General features: G+C 34.7%; 5 protein-coding genes across 8 annotated transcripts; 2 read left to right on the forward strand and 3 right to left on the reverse strand.

Annotated features, from left to right (window-relative positions):
* The first annotated feature begins 531 nt into the window (after window positions 1-531).
* On the forward strand, window positions 532-4,743 carry LOC141831835 (V-type proton ATPase subunit G 1-like). 3 transcript variants are annotated; one of them, XM_074719236.1, is made up of 4 exons: window positions 532-600; window positions 2,880-2,977; window positions 4,164-4,264; window positions 4,344-4,743. In XM_074719236.1, exons 2-4 carry the CDS (start codon window positions 2,890-2,892, stop codon window positions 4,485-4,487), a joined length of 333 nt encoding a protein of 110 aa, XP_074575337.1. In that variant the 5' UTR covers window positions 532-600; window positions 2,880-2,889; the 3' UTR covers window positions 4,488-4,743. The 3 variants fall into 3 exon arrangements, with proteins under 3 accessions (XP_074575337.1, XP_074575338.1, XP_074575339.1); XM_074719237.1 differs by having other exon boundaries at window positions 536-600; window positions 2,883-2,977; XM_074719238.1 differs by lacking the exon at window positions 532-600 and adding an exon at window positions 688-841 and having other exon boundaries at window positions 2,883-2,977.
* Window positions 4,744-5,497: 754 nt separating this feature from the next.
* On the forward strand, window positions 5,498-8,534 carry LOC141831999 (small ribosomal subunit protein RACK1-like). Its single transcript, XM_074719454.1, has 2 exons — window positions 5,498-6,443; window positions 8,233-8,534. The coding sequence occupies exons 1-2, from the start codon at window positions 5,568-5,570 to the stop codon at window positions 8,329-8,331; spliced, it is 975 nt and encodes a 324-aa protein (XP_074575555.1). The 5' UTR covers window positions 5,498-5,567; the 3' UTR covers window positions 8,332-8,534.
* Window positions 8,535-9,378: 844 nt separating this feature from the next.
* On the reverse strand, window positions 9,379-10,235 carry LOC141832283 (protein MIZU-KUSSEI 1-like). Its single transcript, XM_074719776.1, has one exon. The coding sequence runs from the start codon at window positions 10,233-10,235 to the stop codon at window positions 9,426-9,428; it is 810 nt and encodes a 269-aa protein (XP_074575877.1). The 3' UTR covers window positions 9,379-9,425.
* A 747-nt stretch (window positions 10,236-10,982) lies between these two features.
* Window positions 10,983-13,379, reverse strand: LOC141831943 (CBS domain-containing protein CBSX3, mitochondrial-like). 2 transcript variants are annotated; one of them, XM_074719379.1, is made up of 6 exons: window positions 13,271-13,379; window positions 12,270-12,541; window positions 12,083-12,164; window positions 11,579-11,652; window positions 11,377-11,437; window positions 10,983-11,294 (listed from the first exon to the last, which is right to left on the reverse strand). In XM_074719379.1, the coding sequence occupies exons 2-6, from the start codon at window positions 12,534-12,536 to the stop codon at window positions 11,152-11,154; spliced, it is 627 nt and encodes a 208-aa protein (XP_074575480.1). In that variant the 5' UTR covers window positions 12,537-12,541; window positions 13,271-13,379; the 3' UTR covers window positions 10,983-11,151. The 2 variants fall into 2 exon arrangements, with proteins under 2 accessions (XP_074575480.1, XP_074575478.1); XM_074719377.1 differs by lacking the exon at window positions 13,271-13,379 and having other exon boundaries at window positions 12,270-12,548.
* Window positions 13,380-14,778: 1,399 nt separating this feature from the next.
* LOC141832503 (putative inactive shikimate kinase like 2, chloroplastic) lies at window positions 14,779-24,160 on the reverse strand. The gene is made up of 9 exons (XM_074720006.1): window positions 24,145-24,160; window positions 21,366-21,874; window positions 18,881-19,071; window positions 18,597-18,791; window positions 17,510-17,571; window positions 16,935-17,001; window positions 16,732-16,850; window positions 15,955-16,131; window positions 14,779-15,534 (listed from the first exon to the last, which is right to left on the reverse strand). The coding sequence occupies exons 1-9, from the start codon at window positions 24,158-24,160 to the stop codon at window positions 15,434-15,436; spliced, it is 1,437 nt and encodes a 478-aa protein (XP_074576107.1). The 3' UTR covers window positions 14,779-15,433.
* Between the last annotated feature and the right edge of the window lie 428 nt (window positions 24,161-24,588).

Consider the following 24,588-nt stretch of genomic DNA (forward strand, 5'->3'; position numbering starts at 1 on the left):
TTAATTAAATCATTAGTTAGTTAATTAGTTTAATAACTATTAGATTGTTAATTAATTGAGGATTAATATGTGTAATTAGGTAATTTGATAAAAGATTAATTGATGAATTGGATTAAGGTTAGTTAATTAATTAAAACTCGTGGGATTAGACAAAGGCTGTTGGATTAATTAAGATAATTAATTAAAACTCTAGATTTTTATTTTAATAAAAAAATAAAAAATATAGAAAATAATTATCAAACCAAACGCGTTTTCTAATTTTCTATTCTAGAAAATAGAAAATAGCATATCATACTAAACATATTTTCTGTTTTTTGAAAACTAGATCAGAAAATAGAAAACTAGAAATAGAAAATGGAAAACAGAAAATAGAAAATATTTTCCAAACCAAACGCCCCCTAGTCTTTTCTTGGATTGGCCTACTCAGCAGAACTGGAATATTATAAAAATTTGAGAAACTCTAGGACCAAACTGAAAATTTGCAAGACAGCGATGTGAATAAGCGTTCTTCGTTTATTGGACTTCACTTCGCGATACGTAACGCGCGTGGAACCCCAGAAATTAGGGCCGCGCAACTCGGCGTCGCATTCGCCATCGGAGGTAGATCGTAATCCCTTCTCGTATTTTTTTTCCGTCGGCTAATTGTTACTTGCTTGTTCATGGATTAGTTCGGCTAATTTTCTTTTGATTTTACCGAATTTTTTCGTGCCTATACTGCTTTGGTGGATCTGCGAGATTGAAAGCACGACTGGCGTTTTTTTAGCATCTCGAACAAAGAATTTCATGGAGGGGCACCTGTCACCAAAGGGCTTTGCGTTTTTTCGTTCTTTTCCTTGCAAAGGTTGACCTTTTGCTAGATCTGGGTTGTCCCTACTTGTATCTATTTTGCAAGGAAGCTTTCCAAGAAGTGTTGAGGGGTTGAATATGCATGCCAAATGTAGGTCTGGCAAAGGATCACGTTAGCTCATATGCTAAAATTATGCCTTTTTGCCAATTTGTCAGCTCTCGAAGATTGAGGCCTTATTTTCTCAGAGGGATGATAAATTGAAAGGTGGATGTATAGGATAAATGAAAAAGGTGGAGAGAAATGGGAAAAATTATGTATCCTTCAAATTGTCTCCTCGAACTGATGTAAAAGAAGAGGACATTAAGTGTTAATTTGTTTTCAATCTGATTTTGGGCTGATGAGCAATGAAGGTTGGATGTCAATATTTATCACTTCAAATATCCTGTCTCCCTTCTTTATTTGTCAACGGAATAAGAACCCTCTTTATTTGTTAAAGGAATAAGACATAGAGGATCCATCAATGATAACTAAGCAAACAAATCAATCAATCTTATTAGTTTGTTTTGCATCTCTCCGTGCTGTATGAAACACTAACTTATTCTGATATCCACTTGGATGCATGAATGGTCAAAGTAAGCTACTGCTTTGTGCTTATTGTATTTACAATAACAGTTGCATTTTCAGTTGAACTTGGTCATATAAATTCTAAACTAATCTGAACCTTATGAATGAGCTGAAGCCGGTTGGATCATGATTCACAATCTATCAGTCTCATTTGATGTCACAAGTTTTGACAGACTTGGACTGGGTATCTGCTATAAATACATCTGTTCCATGGTTCACTTCATAGTGGTTTTTTGTTCCATTTTGTTAATTTTTTTGAAAAGATGGTTCAAGAAAACTGGAATCAGATGGTTAATTTCAAGGCCTTTATTAATATTGTTCTTTCCTCTCTTTTTTTTTTTTCTGTAGGATAGGCTACTTTCCCAATTTAGTATACACAAATGATAAATAGAACAATCTTTTTTCACGTGTTACTGAGCACCATTATTGCATTTACCTTTTTATTGGTAATTTTCTTATCTTGTTTTATGCCTTTTCAAATTATGGTAACTCTAGAAACACAATCTAATACACTAATGAGTACAATCCAAAGAGAAATTTTAGTGTTAACATACTTGTAATGTTAATCCTTTATCAGAATGTGGTGGCCAAGCTATCTTGGTTATACTTGATTGGTTTGTGATGTGTTAGCTAATCTATCTTGGTTATACTTTACTGGTTTGTGATCATATTTGTATATGATTGCAGGCATTTATATTGTTCTTAGGATCTATTATTGAGCCGATTGTTATGCATTTGGAAACTTGTAAAATAAACCCATTCAGGAATCTGAAATTATGTAAAAAAGAAGTGTTGATAAAGCTTTCAAATTAACTGTTAAGACATTATATAGTTTATCACAGCAATTTATGGTTGTTAAACATTTATTATAAATTATCAATTCAATTTTTCTGATTTTCATTGTCAAATGTTTTTGCGAACTGTTGATTCTCACTCAGGCTTTTTGAATCAGAGTGTTGGGATGTTATGGAGCAATACGTACAAAAAGTTTGTATAACACAGATGAGACTAGTTAGATGGATGTGTGGAGGAAATAAAAATGATAATTAAAAACTATATATGAGAGCAATTAGGTTTTGCTTAATAGATGGTAAACTGAGATAAAATAGATTGAGATGGTATGAACATGTTTAAAGATGACCATTGGATTGTATACTTAGAAGAGTTGAATCTAGTGGAAGGAGTAAGAGTTAGATGAAGACTAAGGAAAATATTAGTCTATGTAATTGACAATAATTTAATTAATTTGAACATTACAAGCAATACACACTTGCATAGAGTTCATTGGAGACACACAATTCATGCGGATCCAGCATGGTTGGGATAAACATGACTTCAGGATGATTTTCTGTAATAGCGATCAGGCGTTATCTTTTGAGCTTTATTTTCATTGACTTTGCATTTTCTTCCCTTTATATACCTCTATCAAATACAGATGAAGTTCATCCTTGTTTTCTTTTCTTCACAGAAGATTGAAGATGGATTCTAGCAGGCGTCAAAGTGGAATTCAACAATTGTTGGCTGCAGAGCAGGAAGCACAACACATTGTCAATGAGGCTAGAAATGGTTAGTTCCTTATTTTATGCTTTTCCGTTTCAGATGCATAAAAAGTATGTCTGGAGTTTATTTCATATGTTCCTTGAATTTTTGTATAAGGAATTTTTATCATTTAGTGGAAACATAAATCTCAACATTTTTGGTGTCATTTACATGGATCTTATCCCATTTAGTTCTGTGAAAGGTCAATCACTTAAATCTCTTAGTTATCTTCCTGAACTCTTCTAGACTTCCAAGCTATTCTGGTCTGCGTCATTAATTTTATACGCTTGAGTTGGTAGTTCTATATGTAACTATTTAGCACTAATATCTCAGTCATTTAGATTTCTTTGAACTCTTTCAAATACCCTAACTAGTTAGAGTCAGCTACAATATGTAGAATTTATCTTGATCACTATGCAAGGTCATATTATGAGTAGTTAATATATCTTGATAATTTAGAATGATTTGATTATAATACTAAGGTCTTCCAAAGATTTATTTTATGAACAATAGATAAGAATTCACATATATAAACATGGAAAGAAGGTTAGGAGGGTAGCCAGGAGGCAATGATACACCAAATATAATCTGAAAAAGGAATTTGGACTATTTAGATTTAATGTTTAAGATGCAACTAAAGAACACATCTGCTCATTAAAGGATCCTTGTTTGCAATAGCCTACCCTCTTGTCAGTAAAGTTGCAACATTGGCAGAATCCAATGTGAATGCAAATGGAACTAAGAACAAATTTAGAATGCTGCTTACCTTTACTCACCTATTCAGACGTGGGAGAGGCAAAGGAAGGCCAATAAAAACTTTGATCTAATTATGTGGTATTATTAATAATATTTCTTAACATAGAGCTCAGTTGCAGGTTAAGACCACATAGACAAATTAAAATGGTTGGGGCATATGGTTGTTATATTGTTTTTCTTATTCGCATATATTTTGTTTTATCTTCTTGAAAAAAGAAATAAAATTGCTCTATTTTTTTGTCTAGCTGCAAACTCAATGCTAGTACAATGAAGTGCACAGATCATCTTTATGTCTCATTTTCATACAAGAAACGTTAAAGAAATATCTAGAAGGCCTTGATCACCCAGATCTACTACAAGCTATCCATCTGACTGGATCTACTATGATTCTGAAGTTTTGATGTCATGATCAACATCTAATGTTTAGCATAATAGATTTATGTTTTCTTGTACACAGCTAAACTCGCCAGGCTGAAGCAGGCTAAAGAAGAGGCAGAGAAGGAGGTCGCTGCATATCGTGCACAAATGGAAGCTGAATTCCAGAGGAAGCTTGCTCAGGTATGTGTTCAAATGGCCGAGTATATATTATTACTCATCACACACCTTATTTGACAACATGCTAGTTGTAATAAAACAGAGCAGTGGAGATTCCGGAGCTAATGTTAAGCGCCTCGAACAAGAAACTGATGAGAAGATCCAGCACCTCAACTCACAAGCAGAAAATATTTCTCATGATGTGGCTCAAATGCTTCTGAAGCACGTCACCACCGTGAAGAACTAGGCATTTTTGAGATCGACTGGTTTAGGAGTTATTTGAACAGTAAGTCGTGGGATTTATTGAGGCAGCAGGATGCTTGTTTTTACACCTGACGGTGTGTTCCTTCTTCCCTTGAATAAACAAAGAGGTCATTAAACTTTGCTACATTGAGCTATTGGCAAGATTATCCTCATATAAGTAAATGCAAAAGTCAATTGTTATTGTTAAGCTTTGTAAAGGAGTGTGTTTTAGTAAAGTGGCTTTTGTTTTTTTATTTTAATTATATTTAGAAAGATTTGTTTCTTGATTTATCTTAATAATCGATGAAAATTTTTTATGGGATTGAATTGGTGATCTTTAAAATTAATTGTTCGAAGAATTAGATATTTAAATTATTAAAAAAGAAAATAATTTTTGAAAGTATTTTATAAGTGTTTTTTGCAAGAATTAAAATATAAGGTATCAGAATAAATAAGTGAAGTTTAGTCAAATATTATATTATGATGTTTAAATTTATTTAATAAGATAATTAAGTTTAAAATAAATTAAAATTTTAAAGTGATTATTTAAGTTTGATTTAATTTTTTTTTTATCATTTGAGTTTGATATAAGTTTGGCGTGAACATAATTTATTTAGATATTATTAAATTTTAAATTTAAATTTTTTTATATTATGTGATTGATTATTAAATTTGATAATATAAATTTATTTATTTATTTTAATTTTTTATTTAATATATTGATAAAAATTTTATTAATGAATATGATTTATAATATTATTTATAAATATTATTTATGAATATTAATAAATTTAATATATTTAAATTTATTTATTTAATTTAATAAATTATAAATTTATTTATTTAAATGATCATATATATTAATTAAACGAAAATAAATAAATTTTTTTTAAAAAATCGAATATCAAATTTATCTGACGAACCGGAGCCGACCTGATCTGTGCCTGGATCTGAAGGAAACCCTAATCCCTAGTCGAGTCGCTCGCCCCTCCTTCCTATAAAAGCCTCATCGCATCTTCCCTCTCTGCCAGCGCCACCGACTGCCTCCGCCACCGAGCCGTCGCCATTCTCTTCTCACAGCAAGATGGCCGACACCCTGGTCTTGCGCGGCACGATGCGCGGCCACTTCGATGTGGTCACGGCCATCGCCGCCCCCATCGATAACTCCGACATGTTAGTCTCCTCGTCCCGGGACAAATCCGTCCTCGTCTGGCAGCTCACCAAGGACGCCGCTGCCGCCGTGGTCGATGGCTCCGGAGGGGGATCTTCCTACGGAGTGCCCCGCCGTCGCCTCACCGGTCACTCCCACTTTGTGGAGGACGTGGTTCTTTCCTCCGATGGACAGTTCGCGCTCTCCGGCTCCTGGGATGGTGATCTCCGGCTCTGGGACCTCTCCACTGGACTCACCACCCGCCGCTTCACTGGCCACACCAAGGACGTCCTTTCCGTCGCTTTTTCGGTCGACAACCGACAGATCGTGTCGGCATCCCGCGATCGCACAATCAAGCTCTGGAATACCCTCGGCGAATGCAAGTACACCATTCAGGATGCCGATGCGCACACCAACTGGGTTAGCTGCGTTCGGTTCAGTCCTAACGCTTTCTCACCCAACATCATTTCTGGCTCCTGGGATCGCACTGTCAAAGTCTGGAACTTGACCAACTGCAAGCTGCGATCCACTCTTGCTGGACATTCTGGCTACGTTAACACGGTTGCTGTTAGCCCTGATGGATCCCTCTGTGCTAGCGGTGGCAAGGATGGAGTCACGTTGCTCTGGGACCTTGCTGAAGGGAAGCGCCTTTATTCCCTTGACGCAGGGGCCATCATTCACGCCCTCTGCTTCAGCCCCAGTCGGTACTGGCTTTGCGCTGCCACACAGGAGAGCGTCAAGATCTGGGACCTCGAGAGCAAGTCCGTTGTGCAGGATCTTAAACCTGAGGCAACTGCCACCAAGAACCAGGTACTTGCTTCTTATTCCATATCTCTTTATTTATACTTTAATATATATATTTTAGATTGCATATTCTAATCATGCAACTTGCATCTTTACTGTTTACTAAATCAATTTGTAAAAATAGGCTCGTATATATTCCTATTGTAGATAGGATCAAGAAATTTTAAATTTTTATGACTTTAATTGTTGCAAGAATAGAAGATTGAATTATGCTCAGTTTTTGTTGCTATTGTAGAACATCCTTATCAAGTATTTATATTGCATTTAATTATGTCAGCTCATGCCAGATTCACCAGATCTGGCCTATTCTTCGAATATCAGCTGTATCATTGGAAAGAACCCATCTATCCTTGCTGAACCGATCATGGTTGATGATATCTCATAAAGTATGTTGGTGTTCAGAAAATAAATGATAGAGGGATAGAAATGATTGCTAAACAAATGTTGGAGGGGCATGCCTAGGAACGGATTGAAAGAGAAGTTAAGTGACTAGATTGCCACCCATCAGACCCTAATCAGATAGTGATAGCTGCCTAAACTTAACTATGAATGACAGACGAATGAAGTTAGGTGATTAGTGTAACTCCCTGTAGCTATCCATCAACCTGAGGAGATTGTGGAATCCTTGTATGATAAACCTCCATCCTAATAACTCCTTTTGACATTACAATAGGATGAATCCAACATAAGTACCCAAAATTTGACTTTTCAACATACCCTCACAAGATCGAAGAAGACCCATTTTTGACAAAAGTCAAATTAATTGGTTCAGTTCTAGTTTTGCCTCTTTGAACAACTTTTTCCTTGACTTCAAGTGGAATGATTCTAATATCTTGGAAAACAATTTAAGATTTTCCCTTTAGGGGTTGGGTTATAGTATTGAACACTAAAAAAATTTTAAAACGAAAATTATTTTTTATTTATTTTTTTGGTTTACGATTAATCCGTTTAAGATTTTCCCTTTAGGGTTTAAGGGTTGGGTTATAGTATTAAACACGGAAAAATAAACAAAAAATATAAAATGATACTATTTACTGTTTTAGATGCTCGGAATTCTTCTGGGCACCCCGATTCTGGTGTCGCGCACAGTCACGTATTTTAAGGCACGCAGGATATCACTCATATATATATATATATATATATTCCACTTTTACCTTTTTTGACTTCAAGTGGAATGATTCTAATATCTTGGAGATATCATTAAATTTATTGTCGATTTTTTCTGATTCCTATACACATTTGTTCCACCAACACTAAATATAGCTTGATAGTAATAAGTATATAATAGCATCCATATAGGTATTTTAGTTGAAGTAGATTGGGTATGCTGTCTCTTGATTGTGGTCAATTTCTTAAATTTTACATGCAAAAGGCTCTGGAAAAACAACTGGATCAAGAATTTCAAATGCCATATTCTGTTCTTGATAATATACTATTTGTTTTTCTTGTTGGATTCTTCATCAATGTGAAATTGTCATCACACAGTTTGTTCAGATAGAAGCTTAACATCAGAATTCAGAACCGTGCCTAGATTTGTGATTAGTTCAGCATGATAAAATCAGTGCTAGGTCTAGTTCAATTATTGTTTCTGCTCGCCTTGAACAAGTGTTCGACTTCGATATCATTTGTTTTAACACTTAGAATTGCAAATTCTCATTGTATGCTTTTTGAACTAGAATTGTTCCTTCCCACACTGATAATCCAGCCGAAACGAATCATTATATCAATACTTGCATTGCGTTCCAACTTTTCGATTAGTTTGATCCAAATGGTTTTTCCTTGATCGTCTCTTCAGATGCTCTACTGCACGAGCTTGACTTGGAGCGCCGACGGCAGCACACTATTCACCGGATACACCGATGGAGCCATCAGAGTGTGGGAGGTACGCTACTAGACTCGACAAAGAGCTTATCTTCTTCTTATTCACTGCCCAAAATTATGAGGAGCACATCTTGTTATGTTATTCCTTGTTGGAATTCTCCAGCTTCTTTTTGAAACACTTTCAGGTGAAATGTATTGGGAATTTTACTTTCACTGTCAGTTTAGTTCATATGAATAACTATTTTATTCATTATAAAATTTTAATAATTATTTTTATTGTTTGGTAGCAAAAATTAAGGTGTAAAAAATGAACATGATCTGCCAATTTAGATTCAAAAAATATTGAGTTGGGATTTTTGAATTTGGATTGGGAGTTTTTGGGTTGGATGATTTTAAGATTTGGAAATTTTTTAAGATTAAATTAAATTTTATTTTAAAAATTAAGATATTTTATGTGTAGTTTTTAGTTAGTGAATATTATTATGATAATGATAAAATATTTAAAAAAATAAATAATTATCATGAAAATAATAATTGATTTAGTTGGATTTGGATTTTTGAATTAAATTTAGGTTGGAGAAGTAAAAATGATCTTGAATACTCTATTCTCACAAAATATACTAATATTAAAAATATTTATTTTAATTAAGAAATAGAGTGAAAATTATACTATAAAGAATTTAATTAAGGAAATACTAAACATAATTGTAAAAATATGCTTTAATAATCTTTAATTATAAAGTATGTGTTTTAGTAAATTGGCCGATAAATTAGTGTGTTATGTTATCAACTATCATGCTCTAAAAAAATAATAATAAATTTCAGTTAGTCTCATACTCAATCTTTCTTGATGCTCCGGTCCCACAGAAGTTTCCCACCGACCACCATATCAACTACTATGCTCTAATTGGTACCACTTGATGCTTGACATGTATTTTTTCGATCCATTAATTTTTAAATCGAGTATTAAATAAATTTGATCATGTTTATTGTTAATTTATTAATTTCTAAATGGTATCGATTTGTTGAGATCTATACAATTTATATTTCAGTGGAAACCACTTAATTATGATTAAAGAAAGTTGATGAAGCCATTAATAAGGATATTATGAGTAGAGAATGCACTTAATGAGCCAACACAAAGCAATAATTAATCGAAGACACGTGTCAGAGTCTGAGGAAGTAGATGCTCAGCTCCGGACCGCCGTCGTTGTCGGGATTCATCATGTAGAAGGCTTCCGAGTCCCTGGACCCCACCACCCGCTCGAACTTGGCCCTCAGGTACATCGTCTCCCCTGCTTCGCCGGCGGAGCTGGACGCCGGGAGGACGCCGGCCCCCGTCGACACCGGCTCCACCGCCCGCAGCACCCGCCAGTCGGCTGGGCCGCACTCGCGCCGCACCGCGTACCCGCACCTCTTCCCGTTGCAGTAGGCGCGCCACAGCGGCTCCTCCACCAGCTGCTGCTGCTTCTTGCCTCCTCCGCCGCCTCTTGGCCGCCGGCGGCGGTCGCACTCGAGCGCGATGCGCACCATCCCCGACGCCATCTCGCGCACCAGCGTGCTCGTCGGCGTCGCCAGCTCGATGAGCACCGCGGGGCAGGCGCGGGGGTCGGCCTGGAAGGCGACGTGCACGTGGCCGCCGCCGCGCCGGCGCCCGAAGAGCGTCCCGGTCACGCGGGGGCCCAAGCCCGCCGGGCGGAGCCAGCCGGCCACCGCGGCGCGGAACCTCGACGAGACGGAGGAGGAGGAAGACCCGGCAGCCGCCTTCTTCTCTCGCTGCCCGGCTTCCTCCGCCCCCTCACGGTCCCCGCCGTCGCAGGCGCTCGAGACGGCGAATACCACGTCGTCGTAGTCGGCCGGCGCGACCCTGCCTTCCTCTTTCCTCTTCCCGTCCCCTCCGGCCTTCACCAACGCCCACCGAAAGCGTCTCACAGAGGAGGAGGAGGAGGACAAGGATCCATGGCGGATTCTCTCCATGACGCTCCCCAGAGCAAGATTTGCCGAAACAATCAAAGACGGTGGATTGGATCGGTGTTCTCTCTGTTGTGGTCGGGCGCATTTATGCTGCAAAATGGTTGGAACCGCCAACCTAGCGGCCCCCCCACTCCGGCCCCACAAGTATGAGGGGGAGTAAATCACGGTGAATGCGGGACTGATCAGGACGTGGTAGCCGAGGAATTTGAAACATGGCACAGATTGATGTTATCGCAAATGCAACCATGAGACCTCGTACCGTCCATCTCATGCTGCAAGCATCCATGCCCTGATCAGCTGACTCCACCCGTGAGGGCTTGGTCGGGCGCATTTATGCATTTATTCTGCGTGGCTTTTGTCAGCCATGGCCACTGCAGCACTGTGGGCTTGGGATGATCGTCCGTCCAGCTGCTGCAAAAGACAAGATCAATTCACACCCGGCGGTCCATCATGGACGAGATGCCCTGCACTGCACTGCTTTTGATGCACATGCTTCAGAATCATCCTGTTATTGACTATGGCCGTACTGGTCACCATCCCCATTCAACCAGAGAGAACAAGCCGTTCTGAGTCGAAGAGGAGCCAGGCATTGCCCACCTTCGCACAGACAGTGACGCAAGCATGATAGGAAAAGAGAAGGCATGAAGCAGGGGGGGGGGGGGGGGGGGCATGTTTTTGTTCTTGAGAGAGACAGTTCGTTTAATATTTTTTAAAAAATTAAAAAAAAAAAAGCTTGAATTTTGGATAATATTTTCTGAATCAACCACAACGAGAATTATTCATAAACTTTTGCGAGTAGCCAGAAACAAGGATCGTTTGGTTGGGGAAAACTCACACCCACACGACCTCTAGTTACATGGTTGTGGTCGATCTGCTCAAAGCAAACTTAGGTTTTCGCCATCATCGATTAGTACTGGTTCTAATACCCCCCTTGTATGTAAGCGTTCAGGCGGTCCAGCTCCTCGCGATAATCGCTCACGACAGCACGAACGACATCGCCGATCGAGACCATGCCCACCATTCCTTTCTCATCTACCACCGGGATGTGCCTAACGCGATTCTCTACGATACAGAAGATATCGATGCAATGTCTCAGGCAACCCACCCCGTTAACAAAATCTTGCTCGAAGAAGATATACCAAACCTGTCATCAGCTGCATCGCCAGCAGAACCTTCGTATTCGGATTCACTGTGATCAGTTTATTCTGTGGATGGATATAAGAAAAAGAGCTGGCATGAGATGGAAGTAGAAGCACAAAATCTCAACACAATACTACTTCCACCTATACAAAAGTAACCTTCACTAAGCAAGATGCTTAATCCGAAATACTTGCTCTAACTTTTACCTCTTCAGTCATGATGTCACCAACTTTAGTTGACTTGGAGGATCTTCCTTGAACGATGATCTTCCGAAGATAATCTAAAGAACAACGAAAGAAACGCATGTATAACAGAATAAAAAGAATCATTATCAAAATTTGTTCTTGGTTTTCTAAAAGATGTTCACAAGTGAAGAACTGTATCTGCTTATTTCTATAACATATATGTGCGTTGATGAAATTTTAAAATTGTGCATTTACAGGACAATGATACTTTTAATTGCCAGAGAAACTAAAGTTATCCATACATATTCTTGAGTAAACTGATTTGTACTAGAACTATATTAATTACCCTCTGAGAATCATCTGCCTCTTTGTATCTACCTTTAAGATATTGATTTCACTGATGCCATAGAACTGAAACATTTTTATCAATAAATTTGTAAACATCTTATAGTTTAATCCATGCAACCATGAGCTCGATTAACCGCATGAGCATATTTAAAACCATTTTACAGCCAGCCATTTTACCTCTCTCAGTAACAATTCCAGCAATTGCCTTCTCCTCTCCAGGTCTCACCACCACTAAAGCTCCAACATTGTGATGTGTCATCTGGAAAAAATAGAGCATAGCCATCAATTTTTATAAGATCATTCCCCAGATTATATGCTGTTCCAGAAAATTAACAAGTATTAGCACATAAAAATATCAGCATACAGATTTCACAGCATCATAAACACTGTCATCAGTTGTGCACCACAGCCAGGAACCATCAGCACTCTTCCCTTTAGCTTTAAGAATATCCAGGATAGTTGTGCTTTCAAATCCATGCTCTTCCAACAGCGAAGACGACGACGACGACGAAACTGACTCAAAGCGTGCAAACACAGTAGGAAGCATCGCTGCGTTCACCCGCATGTGCTGGAGAACAGCTCGCTTAAGAACATTCCCGTGCAAACGAAGTGCCTGCATTGCTCCCTGCATGATTCCTGTCATAAAACACGCAGTCATTAGACTATTTGTTTGTTGAAAACAAAAATTCTCAATCGCTAAAAAACTGACATAATATCAATATGTGATTCTCAACTTTTTTTAAAAAAAGAAAACAAGGCTCTTGGATCATCACATCCTCTTGTAGATATCTGCTTTGTGTGGAAACCTAAACCTATGAGCGCTCTACGATTTCGATCTCAATAGCTAGTTTCTTTCAGATATCTGATGCAAGATTTTACAGAACAAAAAAAGGAATCAACTCTCCAAACACAATATTAATACTATGAACTAATAAAGCAGGATAGATCAGTTGAGTGATTCTTATTCTTTCCTTTAGCATAAGAACAGAATGGAATCATAAACACAACGAAAAAAAGCATAAGATCAATGCTCTTTCCCCTACCTCAAACATTCCCTCAACCTGACCCAGCTCACAAACACGCACTCAAAACTACATATACTTTTCCCATCAACATGCTTTATTAAAAAAAAAAAACGTAACACCAAAAACACCAAAGTGAAATCAAAGTCGACGAAAGAAAAGCGCGAGTAGTTCCGAGTCCCAGTGTCGATTAAAGATCAAATCAACCTCAGAAGGCCAGCTCGCCAGATCTCATCAGGCCTCCTCCACGCTCAAGAAAGGGAGATCGAAAGAGAGGCCTCGAGCACAAGATCCATCACGATCAACTGACCAACAGACAAGGAGAGATCGGAAGAGAGCTCACCTTCGCCGCCTGGAGGAAGACGCTTCTGACAGTGAGAGAAGGAGAGCGAAAAGATCTGGCGATCGAAGCACTAGTTGCTGTCCACCTTCTTAACAAGCGTTGCTTTAACCGATCCCCATCAAGCAACAACAAACGGGGAGCAAATATTATTCAGAATATTACATTTCGCACCCTATAATTCACGCTTTTTCAAAATAACCTTCATACTTTTAACCTCATTATTTTATTTAATTTAAAGAATATTTTATTTATTTATTTTTGTCTTGTTCTTATAATTTAGAATGTACCATATTTTATTTTTCGAATTTATCAAATAAAAAAAATACACGTGCCGAGAAGTTTGAAGGAGTATTTGAAAATTTTAATTTAAATAGTTAGATTAATTGGATAGAATAATTAACTAACTAATCTAATTAATTAGTGCACATCCTTATCTTCATCTGACATCATTTCTCGGACGCACTCGCCTGATTTGCTGTCTTCTCCAGGACAGGATTCAGCGTTTTTTTCTTCCACTTGCTGACGTGGGCATTGATTCTCTTTCATTTTTGTTATTAATTACCTTTGTAAAAAGTAGGGAAATTAATTGCAAAATAATTAATTTATTCTTTTTTAATATAAAAATATGATAATTTTAATAATCTTTTTGAGTTATTTTAATCTATCTTATAACTTTTTTGTACGTGTCTTTAGTGGTGTCAATTGGATGAAAATTAAAGCAAAGATATTATAAAAAAAGTAATTCGAATTTGATTTAAAAATTTTAAATTTAAATTCGAATAATGCAATCGACTAAATTAAAAAATATTTTTAATTATTTTTAATAATTTTTTATTTTTATCTTAATACTTCATCTCTATCATATTACTACATAAAATATTTTAATTTTTACAATAAAATTTAATTTCAACTCTAAAAAAAAATTTAAATTTATAAACTTATCAATCTAGATTAACTTAATTAATTCGAATCTAATTCAAAAAATTTCAGTTTTAACTTGATATCTTTGATATCGAATCGAATTGATTTGCGACACGCGTCTTCAAGACTTATCTAGAATCATAGAGAATAAATAAATAAATGCTCAACACCGTAGAAAATCCACTATGGATTAACCACTTGCCATTAATAATTATAATAATAATAAAATAATAATAAAGAAGACAAATATGATGGTCGATTCTCATCGATATGATATTTCATCATCTGTCTTCGTGTGCAAGCACAAACAAAACTTGAGATTGGGATTAGATTTGATAAAGCAAATATATAAATCATTAATATATATATATATATTTATTTATTTATTTATTTTCATTAAATTAACCGGAAAATTCAATATTATTATTGTTTTTATTAATAAAATGCAAAATAGAACATAAGTTTGTCATGGGAACGCAAGATTATTATTGTTTTATGCATAAAATTAATCTTAAAAATGTGTTTTATGCATAAAATTAATCTAAAAACATAATAAAAAGTTAATTTATACAAGAAAAATCATCATGAATAACACTGAAAAATAGAAAATAATTATAATCAAACAAGTTTAAGCAACATGTGGATCCACATGAACACCAACTTACAACTCTTTTCAAAGTTTGTAGGCTAAAGTTGCCACTGATGAAGCTTGGCAGGAATACTATTCCAATGATCAAAGACACTTGAGAGTTGTGCTATTCGCATAAGAGACACCGCGTTACATCGATCGAGCAAGTTATGACGGTTACGATATGTGCAAGTTGCTAAATATCTGAAGATCTTTGCGAGAATTCGGTTATGAAAAGAAATCCAAAATGCAATAGACATGGTGTTTTAGCAACCGCGAAACTAGTCATTCTTGTCTCACCCATCTGTCTCACTGGTAGATCCATCTGAACTCATGTTTGATGTCAGAGTTCTTATCATAACTCCAAATCCAGAGTGTGGTCTGCTTGCGAATTGTGATACGTTTGAAACGAACATTCTGAAGAAAATATATGTAACTTTTTCGCACGCAATGGCCTAATGCTTAATCATAAGATCCAGAATGAAGAAAAAGATATCAAACATGAGTATGCTCAAGTTGAGTAAATTCGAAGAACAACAATGTACCTTCTCTACCCAATTGACCTTCATCAACCTCTTTCAGTAAAATAGTCAAAAATTGCTTTGGAATCTTCATTAGGAGTTGGGGTTTACTGCACTTGATGGATCCCATCCAGGAGGCGCAATGTTAGGCCAATCGCCACGACAACCTAATCTGACATAGAGAGACTTTTTGCCTGCAAAATGATTCCAGTTATAGTAATAAAATGCATAGCAATAGGACTATGAAACCGTAAAATTGGAAATCAATAAGCATGCTTTTGGAAGCCTTAGATGAACCATTATGTTGTATCTCGGCCGTATAGTATCACGCGGTAATTGCCCGACCATTTAAACACTCCAGCAGAAAAGAAGAAATGCTCAGATCAGAAACTTACAGCAGTTTCTTCAGTTTACACTTTAGATACAGTTATTTTTCATCAAGTGTTACAGCTTTAATTAACTTATACCACTAACATAATAACAATCTTGTATTATGACCATAAGAAGAACAATCTTTGAAGAACATCATTTACACGAAATCTATGTGGTTTAGGGCAAGTATCAAACTACATGAGATTTGTTGCATTTTAGAACTAAAGTGGATATAAACACACCTGTAAGTTGTTTGTCGGACGAGGTTAGTTGTTTTAGAGCACTTAAACAAGCCTGTGCAACAACTCGAGCTCGATCTGAGTCCCATCCACCAAGTTTCATGACTACATCGGCATTTGAGTAAGCCAAACTTCCATCGTGTATGTGCCTCCTGGTCTCCTCCTTAGCAGAAGCTTCATCTGCATCGTTAAAATCATATCTACCATCGTGCAAAATAAAACATACACGCAAACATCTGCCTTTAACTGTTCGAATACAGGAAAGAAAAAATTCCCTTAGAATCCAACAAAAGTTGGACTTACAATTTCAAGATCAAGGAAGGAATTCTATTTAAAATGATGTACAAAAAAGAGCAGCAAAGATATTTAATCATAGAGAAGCTAAAAACATTTTTTTTCCCTATAGTCCACAGAGGGGTCACAGATAGTGAGGCAAACTAAAGTGAAATATTAGATTCTATATCTTGATCAAGGAACATTAAATTGCAATCTATTTGTTCATTTATTTACCAAAACTATAAGATCTCTGAATATCATAGTGTTTTATTTGATCCTCTCATACTCTTAATAACAAAAGAAGCATCAGAAGAACAATTATATGGAAAGTAGCAACTAGGCACTAGCCATCACAGAGGAAGATCTCAATGATTGGTAGGACAATATGACTATTGTATGTGCATGACCGTAAATAGAAAGGATTTCCATATATTAACCTTATGAAGAGAATTAAGGTAAAAATGATAAGACAATAGCAATTATAATAGTGAAAAAAGACCTTACCTTGTGCTTCAGATATCGACAACCATACAGTGAATCCTGCATGTAGATGCCTCCATTTATCATGTCTTCTAGCAGCTCCATGTTGCCCTCCTAGTGTTGCAACAACAGATCGAGCATGACTGGAATATTTGAAATTTTGATTGCTCTGTCACACTTCAACATGTATTGCAAGAACACTAGAAGGGATGAATTGCCAACTTTACCGACTAAGACTTTCAATCACAGCACCTTCAGCTTCAGCAACAGAATCTGCTCCTTCTGAAATAACCCCTACAATGCATACCATCAAATAAATATAATAATGACAATAATAAGAACCAAAGTGACTCAAATCTTAGCATGTAATTGATCAAAGACCAAAAATATATATTTGAGATAAATCCTATAAACTATAGGATAACTAATTACTAATCGAACAATTAAATTTTAACATAACACCTCCATTAGGAATAATCATGCACTCCCTTCAATCTTTGGCTGTGTATGTTTTGTTGAAAAAGAATTTTCTGGGATATCAGATTTTGAGGTGTTTGGTTGACAAAAAGACTTTATCTAGTGAAAATTTTTTTTTTAGTTAAGATTGAAAAGATAGAGAAAACAAAGCCACTATCTTGGCTTATTTTTCACTCAATATGTGCACTTCTACAGTGATAGCAAAAAAGGATGGCATGGTAAACAACTAGAAAACACGACATAATGATGAATCTTATTGTTTCTTCTAATTACTTAAGCATCGACGAATACTAGATTTTTGTTATTGATATTAGTGAATACTTACATGACTGAATGGGTTGTTGAACATATCTCTCCAGCAAATCACTTGTATAAAGAGGAATATATCTGCAAATCATCCTAGGGTTTTAGTCTAGGAGTTGGGAGCATACATAAAAGAAATGATTGCTATGAACAACCTTTGTTTCATAAGGAGCAAAATGATAGCATATGCATTTTAAATAGCACTATTAATCAAAAGAAATTAGGAAAAAGGGAAATGAAATATTGTGTTACTTTATGAATATTCAACAATGATAATAATAATAACTCATCAATTATCAGAAAGAAATTAGGCTATAAGACCGCTTGATCACCATGGCAAGATTTGTGTACCTTAGCCAACGATCTTACAACACTTGAAGCAGGACAAGGATGAATTTGTGCATCTTAGTCAACAATCTCAAAGATTTGTGTGCCTATCTCAGGCATGAAAAAGAAATCTCCATAGTATAATTGTTATATTGTTGATTGAATTAATGAACCAATGGAGTGAGGACCTTTAAATAAGCTTCTACAACACCTCAGTCTCATTAAGACCAGAGCAAATTAGACTCTCAGTGCAGAAGTACGAAGCATAAAATAAAACTTTAGATCTTTAAGAAAAACAATAGGATTGGGACCTGGGACCAATTTCTTTAAGTAGACTTATTTTATTTGAAATGGGCCTATTTCATCTGCATCATAATGTTCTTGTAGTTCATTATCATTTTCATTCATATCTTTTGGAAAGAACCTAAAATGAGTTTCCAAGTGCAATTTGCAAACAAGGCTGCCATGACTATGATAGCATTTGTGAAATAAGATGACAATTACAAGGTATCATTAGCAAAGAGAGACTCCTTGCATCTAATTGTTTTTATTAAAGCAAGTAAAAATTACTTATTTGCATAATATTATGTATACAGCCAGTTATAGGATGAGGCAAGAACAGTTATTTGAGTCAGTGTAGCATCTGTTGCTGTGCATTCAGCATCAAACACATTAAACATTTCAGTGAAAACAAAAAATGATTGCCATAAGATATATTTGTATACGGCTAACCAAACTTTGGAAAAAAAAAGTGAAAAAGAACAAAAGAAAATGAAGCATACCCAATGCCAGTTGCAAGTACATCAGCAACTGTTTCGTTTATCTCTGTAGAATCTCCAACAATGAAGATTGAAGTTCCTTTGAGCAATTGCAGTATTCCTTTTGTAAGAGATTCCCATGATTCCGCCAAATCAGGCCATTTCAATTCAGTATCATATTTTTTCAGACTAATAACCAGTTGGTCCTCATCTATATACCTGATAAGAAAATATTTCGGTGTAATGATACATAAGGTGTTTATTAAAAAGGATATTCTAGACTTTCAGCAGCTGCACAGTCTACCAACCATATAGTCTCAGAAGGCTTTATCCTCTCAAACAAACAGTTCGTCTCCATAAGAGTTATGAGAGTCCCAGAAGCTTTTACTCTAACTAATAGTGACGATTCATCAACATCCACAAAAATATCACTGGACTTTGTGACATCTAATTTTCCAATATCAAGTTTCAGTTCTACCTCCACAGAGTTATCATAAAACTGCAGAAAGTAAAATAGATGCAATTACATGACAGTGTTCCGGACCAAAGGAGACCGTTAAAAAAAATATGACATCTTAACTTTTTTTATTTTCTTATTATATTTAATTATATTTAATTTACGGTTTTAGATTATAATTACGTAATTACAAACAATATCAAGGGGATGAATAAGTAGTCCTTAGGCACAGCTTGAGTGGCAATATATATGACACAAATAAAAACATGTAGGATATTAATTTTCAGTCAGAATACTTGTTAAGTATGATTGATTTTTAAAAAATTTGATTATAACTGTGGAACCGCTTTGTACTTTTTAAATTTATCCTAATGATTGATAAAAAATTTTTATAAAATTAGATTGATCATCTTCAAGATTAATCGATTCGAATGAATATACGTATGAAAATGTTTTATGGTAATTTATCAAACTGAGAACTGAGCTTTAAAATCATTTGAATATCTATATTATATTTTAAATTTTATCAAGTGATACCCCTATTCCTAAAATAGTTTATTCCAATAACCATTCGATTATTAATTGAAAATATTAAAATAAATATAATATACTATAATATAATATAAACATTCCATTTTTTTAAAAGATAGACAAACATTCAATTTTTCTTACAGATGAAGCAAAGGGCAATGGCGATGGTCGTCTTCATTTTAATTTTTTAATATAACAAATATAGAGGTATAGAATAATAGAAATAAAAAGCAAATGAGAATAATGACACGATTGTTTCTCTTAACGTAAAAATACATCTTTTATCCCTAATATAAAATTTCAAATAAAATATTCATTGAAAGTCAATGTTTGAAAAATTAAAAAATAAAATAAAATCAAACGTATAAAAATCATTGGACTTATACTGCTTTATTTTTTTTAATTTTTTATTATAAAAAAATTAAAAATTATAGAGCACAAATTTATATTCATGATTTTTAATCATCGGTAAGATATTTATTCACGAGGATATTCTTTTATTCACGACGATATTCCTTTAAATCATTTGGAATGTCCTTAGCGTTGTTAGTTTTGTAGTTTTGTTGCCGTTGTTTAATAGACTGATAGAATAGGACTGCTGTCTCGGTGCGTAAACGGATTTGACCGGTACTTGTACGAATCTTGTTCGTTGTTACAAAATAACAAAATAATAAAAAGAAAGATATCAAGAAAAAAAAAGCAAGAAAATTTTTGATGAGTAGTCTCTAAGTTTTATCCTCTCTGTCTCTCTCACTTAAGGTTAATAAAGTTTTCTAGTTGAATTAGAGTGATAACTAATAAAGTCAATTAAATTTTATGATATTTAAATTTATTTGATAAGATAATCGAGTCATGCTAAATTAGATCAAAATAAAGTAAATCATTGAAATAATTATTAAATTTAATTTAATTTATTTTTATAAAATTAAATTTGATTCATTTAGATGTTATCGAATTCTTAGTACAAGTTTATTGATTGTTTGAAAATTTTATACTAATCTCACATCCAATGTGAAAAAAAAGAAAACAACATACGAAAACCTAATAAAGAAACAACAAGATTTTTTGAAAATAAAATAGAATTAAAAATAAACTCTCAAATCCTTTGATTTTTTTTTTATAATTAAAGTATTCGATTCTTATGATCGGACTGATCTCGAAGGTGATCGATCTTATCTTATAAAATTTTTTTATAGTCTATCAAGATATAAGGGGAAGGACAAATGGAGCTTGAGGACCATCATTATAATAAAATTTTCAAACTCCTCAAGTGTAATGTGTACTGGGTCCTGAGGAACCCTCATTGTCTAAGGAGTCTGTCCCACCTTTTATCAACGTACTATAGCCCCTGGGCAGGGGTAGGTGCGGGTTGAATTTTTTCGAATTTGAATAGTTATAATTGGGTATTTGACATATCGTGTAAGAAAAAAAAAATATTTGATCACCATTCGTTGGGATCCGAGTACCCATAAGTCACTATTTGAGGAACTTTGTACCCCTAATAAAAGTTAAAATAAGAAAAATGACAAAACAAGTTGAAAGATATACAATTATAAAATTTATATTTGATTATTTTTATCAAAATTCTCACTCATTTTTCTTGCAAAATTAACATCGAAAATTTATACATTTTCTAAGCTGATAATATTAAATAATAATAATAAAAAGATAAATAAAACTGTCACCGTGTGTTTTTTTTAGGGGGCGCTTGGTATACATTCGGTAATGGGAATGTGTATTATTTCCATTGAGGAGTTAATGGCAATGGGAATGATTACCGAATTTTTTGTGCTTGGTATAGATACTGGAATGGGAATGAGAATCAGTCCAACGAGTTCCCCGTCGATGCTGTTGTACTTGAAGTCGTCGAGCACGGTGACGCGACAGTCGTGGGAGGAGAGGAGGCGGAGGTGGAGGGGATGGGCAAGGAGAAGCAGGTCGCCCCATCCCTTTTTCTCCCACCTGTACTCCACAGAGAAGGGTCGGGTGAAGGAGGCTTCGTCGGAGATCGAATAGTAGGCGTTGAACCGATTGAGGACTGGCTCATAGGCGGGATCAGGGAGAGCTGCGAGGCGCACGACGCCGGTGAAGCCCGGGGCGAAGAGCAGCGAGTTGCCCTGCTGCGCGAGGAGTAGCAGAGGAAGGTCTGGCCGTTGTTGAGGCGGAGAGTGTGCTTGGTGAAGGAGGCGTTGGCGGAGACGTCGATGAAGGCGTTGACAGAGGAGATGGAGATCGCGGTGGCGGCGATAGTAGTGGAGAAGGTGATGAAGGGGCTTCCGCGGACGAGAAAGAAGCGAAGCGAAAGGGGAAAAAGCTACGCAGATGGGAATGAGTTTGATAACCAGGGGAGGGGTAGGTTATGAAATCAGGGATATCAAATCCTTATTTTGATTTCCATTCCCGTCTACCAAGCATTAAGAATGGGAATGAAGTAGATTTCATTCCCATTCCCCTCTCCTAAACCCGCCTACCAAGCGCCTCCTTAGATGATAAAGAAAAAAAATACATATATGAATATCTTTGAAAATCATATATGTTGCCGTTAATGAACAATATTTATTTCTTATGAAATAAGAAAAATAACACATGAATAAATATTTAGGTTTAATTCATATATAATACTGGGCGAATACTTAATCAAGTTTTGGATAGGAAAAATCCTATCCGAGCTTAACTCGACAATAATAAAATCTCAATCTGATCGATAGGAATAATAATTTTCTCTGAACCCAATATAGGATCTGATACTTTATCTAAAATGGACGAGGATATAAAGGAATTTTTTAACCTGATTAAATAATTTTATATATTTATATATATATCCACTAATTATTTTTTCCATTCATTTCATTAGCAACCAACTCTTTCTCTTTCTCAATTATATTTCTCCCCTCATATAAATATTTATTCTATTTTTATTGAATTATATTTTATATATGATATTAATTTTAATATACTTTTCTTGAATGATATATGATAATTTGATGGAATGAAGAAAAATATTAGTATAAAGGATATTTGATCATCTAATGAGTATGAGATGAGGATAAATATCCATCATCATATGGTTATGAGGATGGTGATGAAAGTTGAATACAAGATGAGGACGAGAATGAGATAAATATAATAAATGATGATGGAGGACAAAGGATATGGACTTCGACTCAAACTTGATCCATTGCAATCCCTACCAATCGAATATTACCCGATAGGGTCTAATTGAATTTTATATACCTGAATTTGAATTTCCACCCTAGCCGCGGAGGCTTTGATTCACTTGTCATGTTCTATAAAAAAAAAGAAATAGAAACTTATTTAGAGGTTAAGACTGAAAATTATTAGAATTTAGGGATTGAGGGAGCAACGATGATATAAATTATCAAAAAACATGAGTTTAAAGTATACCAAATTGATATAGAGACAATGAGTATGAGTTGGCATATCGATGGTCAATAGGCCATGCCCTATCAGCACGCGTAAAATCTAAAGCTAAATTCTATCAATTCAACATGCAAACATTTGAGTATCCATAGTAGTTAATTATAATTTTTTGATTTACTTTCTTATAGATGATTATGAATCAACTGTGTGAAGTCGCTAAGGTAGTAGATTCCATCATTTTACTGAATAATTGAAATGGACCCGATGCACGACACGTCACGAGGACCAACTGTTATATGACACATACCCAGAATTGCAAAGGGACCCACGGATCTTGCAGCCGTGGTGGGCAGCCGGTCAACGACGGGGTATGACGGTGAACGCTGTAATGGACCGTGGAGGACTTTATTTGCTTATTTCTACACTTTAATTCATTTTCATAGAAACTTCAATTTATCATAATATAAAATTAACTTGATTCTAATATCAAATTAATAAAAAAAAACTGTATTTTTATATCATAGAAAATCAAAGAAAAAAAACTGGAATAGAATGACGATATGGACCTCTAATAATCAATAAAATTAATTAATTAAAATAAATTTCTCTTATATCAATTAATGTATCATATTTTTTTAAAAAATTATGAATATAAAATTTAAATATAAAATCTTGACAATAACTTTTTTTAAAAAATTGGGTATGATTACAAATAAATTTTAAAAAAATATGATGGCATTAGATATTCTACATGAAAATTAAATTCTAAATATTAAAAAAAATAATTTATTTTTTACCATCCTATCAGAGCTGATAATAACTTTCTAAGCACCTATCAACTGTGCTAACACTTTATATTAAATGACTAGTTAACATAAATACTATAAAATAAAGTTCATCATAGTGCACATAAATACAGTATATTTTTAATTTCATTAATACTTTTAAAAAATTAATTGATGTATAAAAAATAACATTTATTAAAACTGTCATTATAGATATTATTTTTTAATTTTAAAAGTAATATTTTTTTATTAAATATCAATATAAAATACTTATAATTAAATATTTTTAAAAAATATCTATAAGAAAACATCGTAGAAAGTTGATTTCTTATATAGTAAAAAATAATAAATCTCAGTCAAAAAATATCTACGAAAGAAAATTTTTGCAAATACGCCGTAGCTGGGGATAGTAGATCACAATCCGAAAGCACCATTGCCCCAGAGACCGATTTCTTATATAGTAGATCATTATTTGCATGACCCACTATGGATCATTATTTGTATGACCCGCTACATCCATTTTTAATGTATGAAAATTTATTATAGAATCTTCGGTTACCATAAAAGTGTTGTTATCAATCGCGTTAGAATCAATTGAGATACAGAATTCCCCATTTATACACATTCTGAAGGAGCCATCAAAATAACAATTTCATCCAGAACTAAATATTCGATTAAAATCAAAGTAAATCAAATATTTTTAAAATAATTGAATCGATTGAATTTTTAAATAAAAATTGAATCGATAAAATATCAATTAATTTAATTTTTAACCAAATTAATAAAAATAATTAAAATTTTTAAATTTTATAAAAATTTTATTTATTAATTAAGAATTTATAAATGTACTTATTTACACATT

The sequence above is a fragment of the Curcuma longa genome, chromosome 7, assembly GCF_044706935.1.
Source record: "Curcuma longa cultivar G26 ecotype Majalengka, Jawa Barat chromosome 7, ITB_CL_G26_1.1, whole genome shotgun sequence".
NCBI classification, from domain to species: domain Eukaryota; kingdom Viridiplantae; phylum Streptophyta; class Magnoliopsida; order Zingiberales; family Zingiberaceae; genus Curcuma; species Curcuma longa.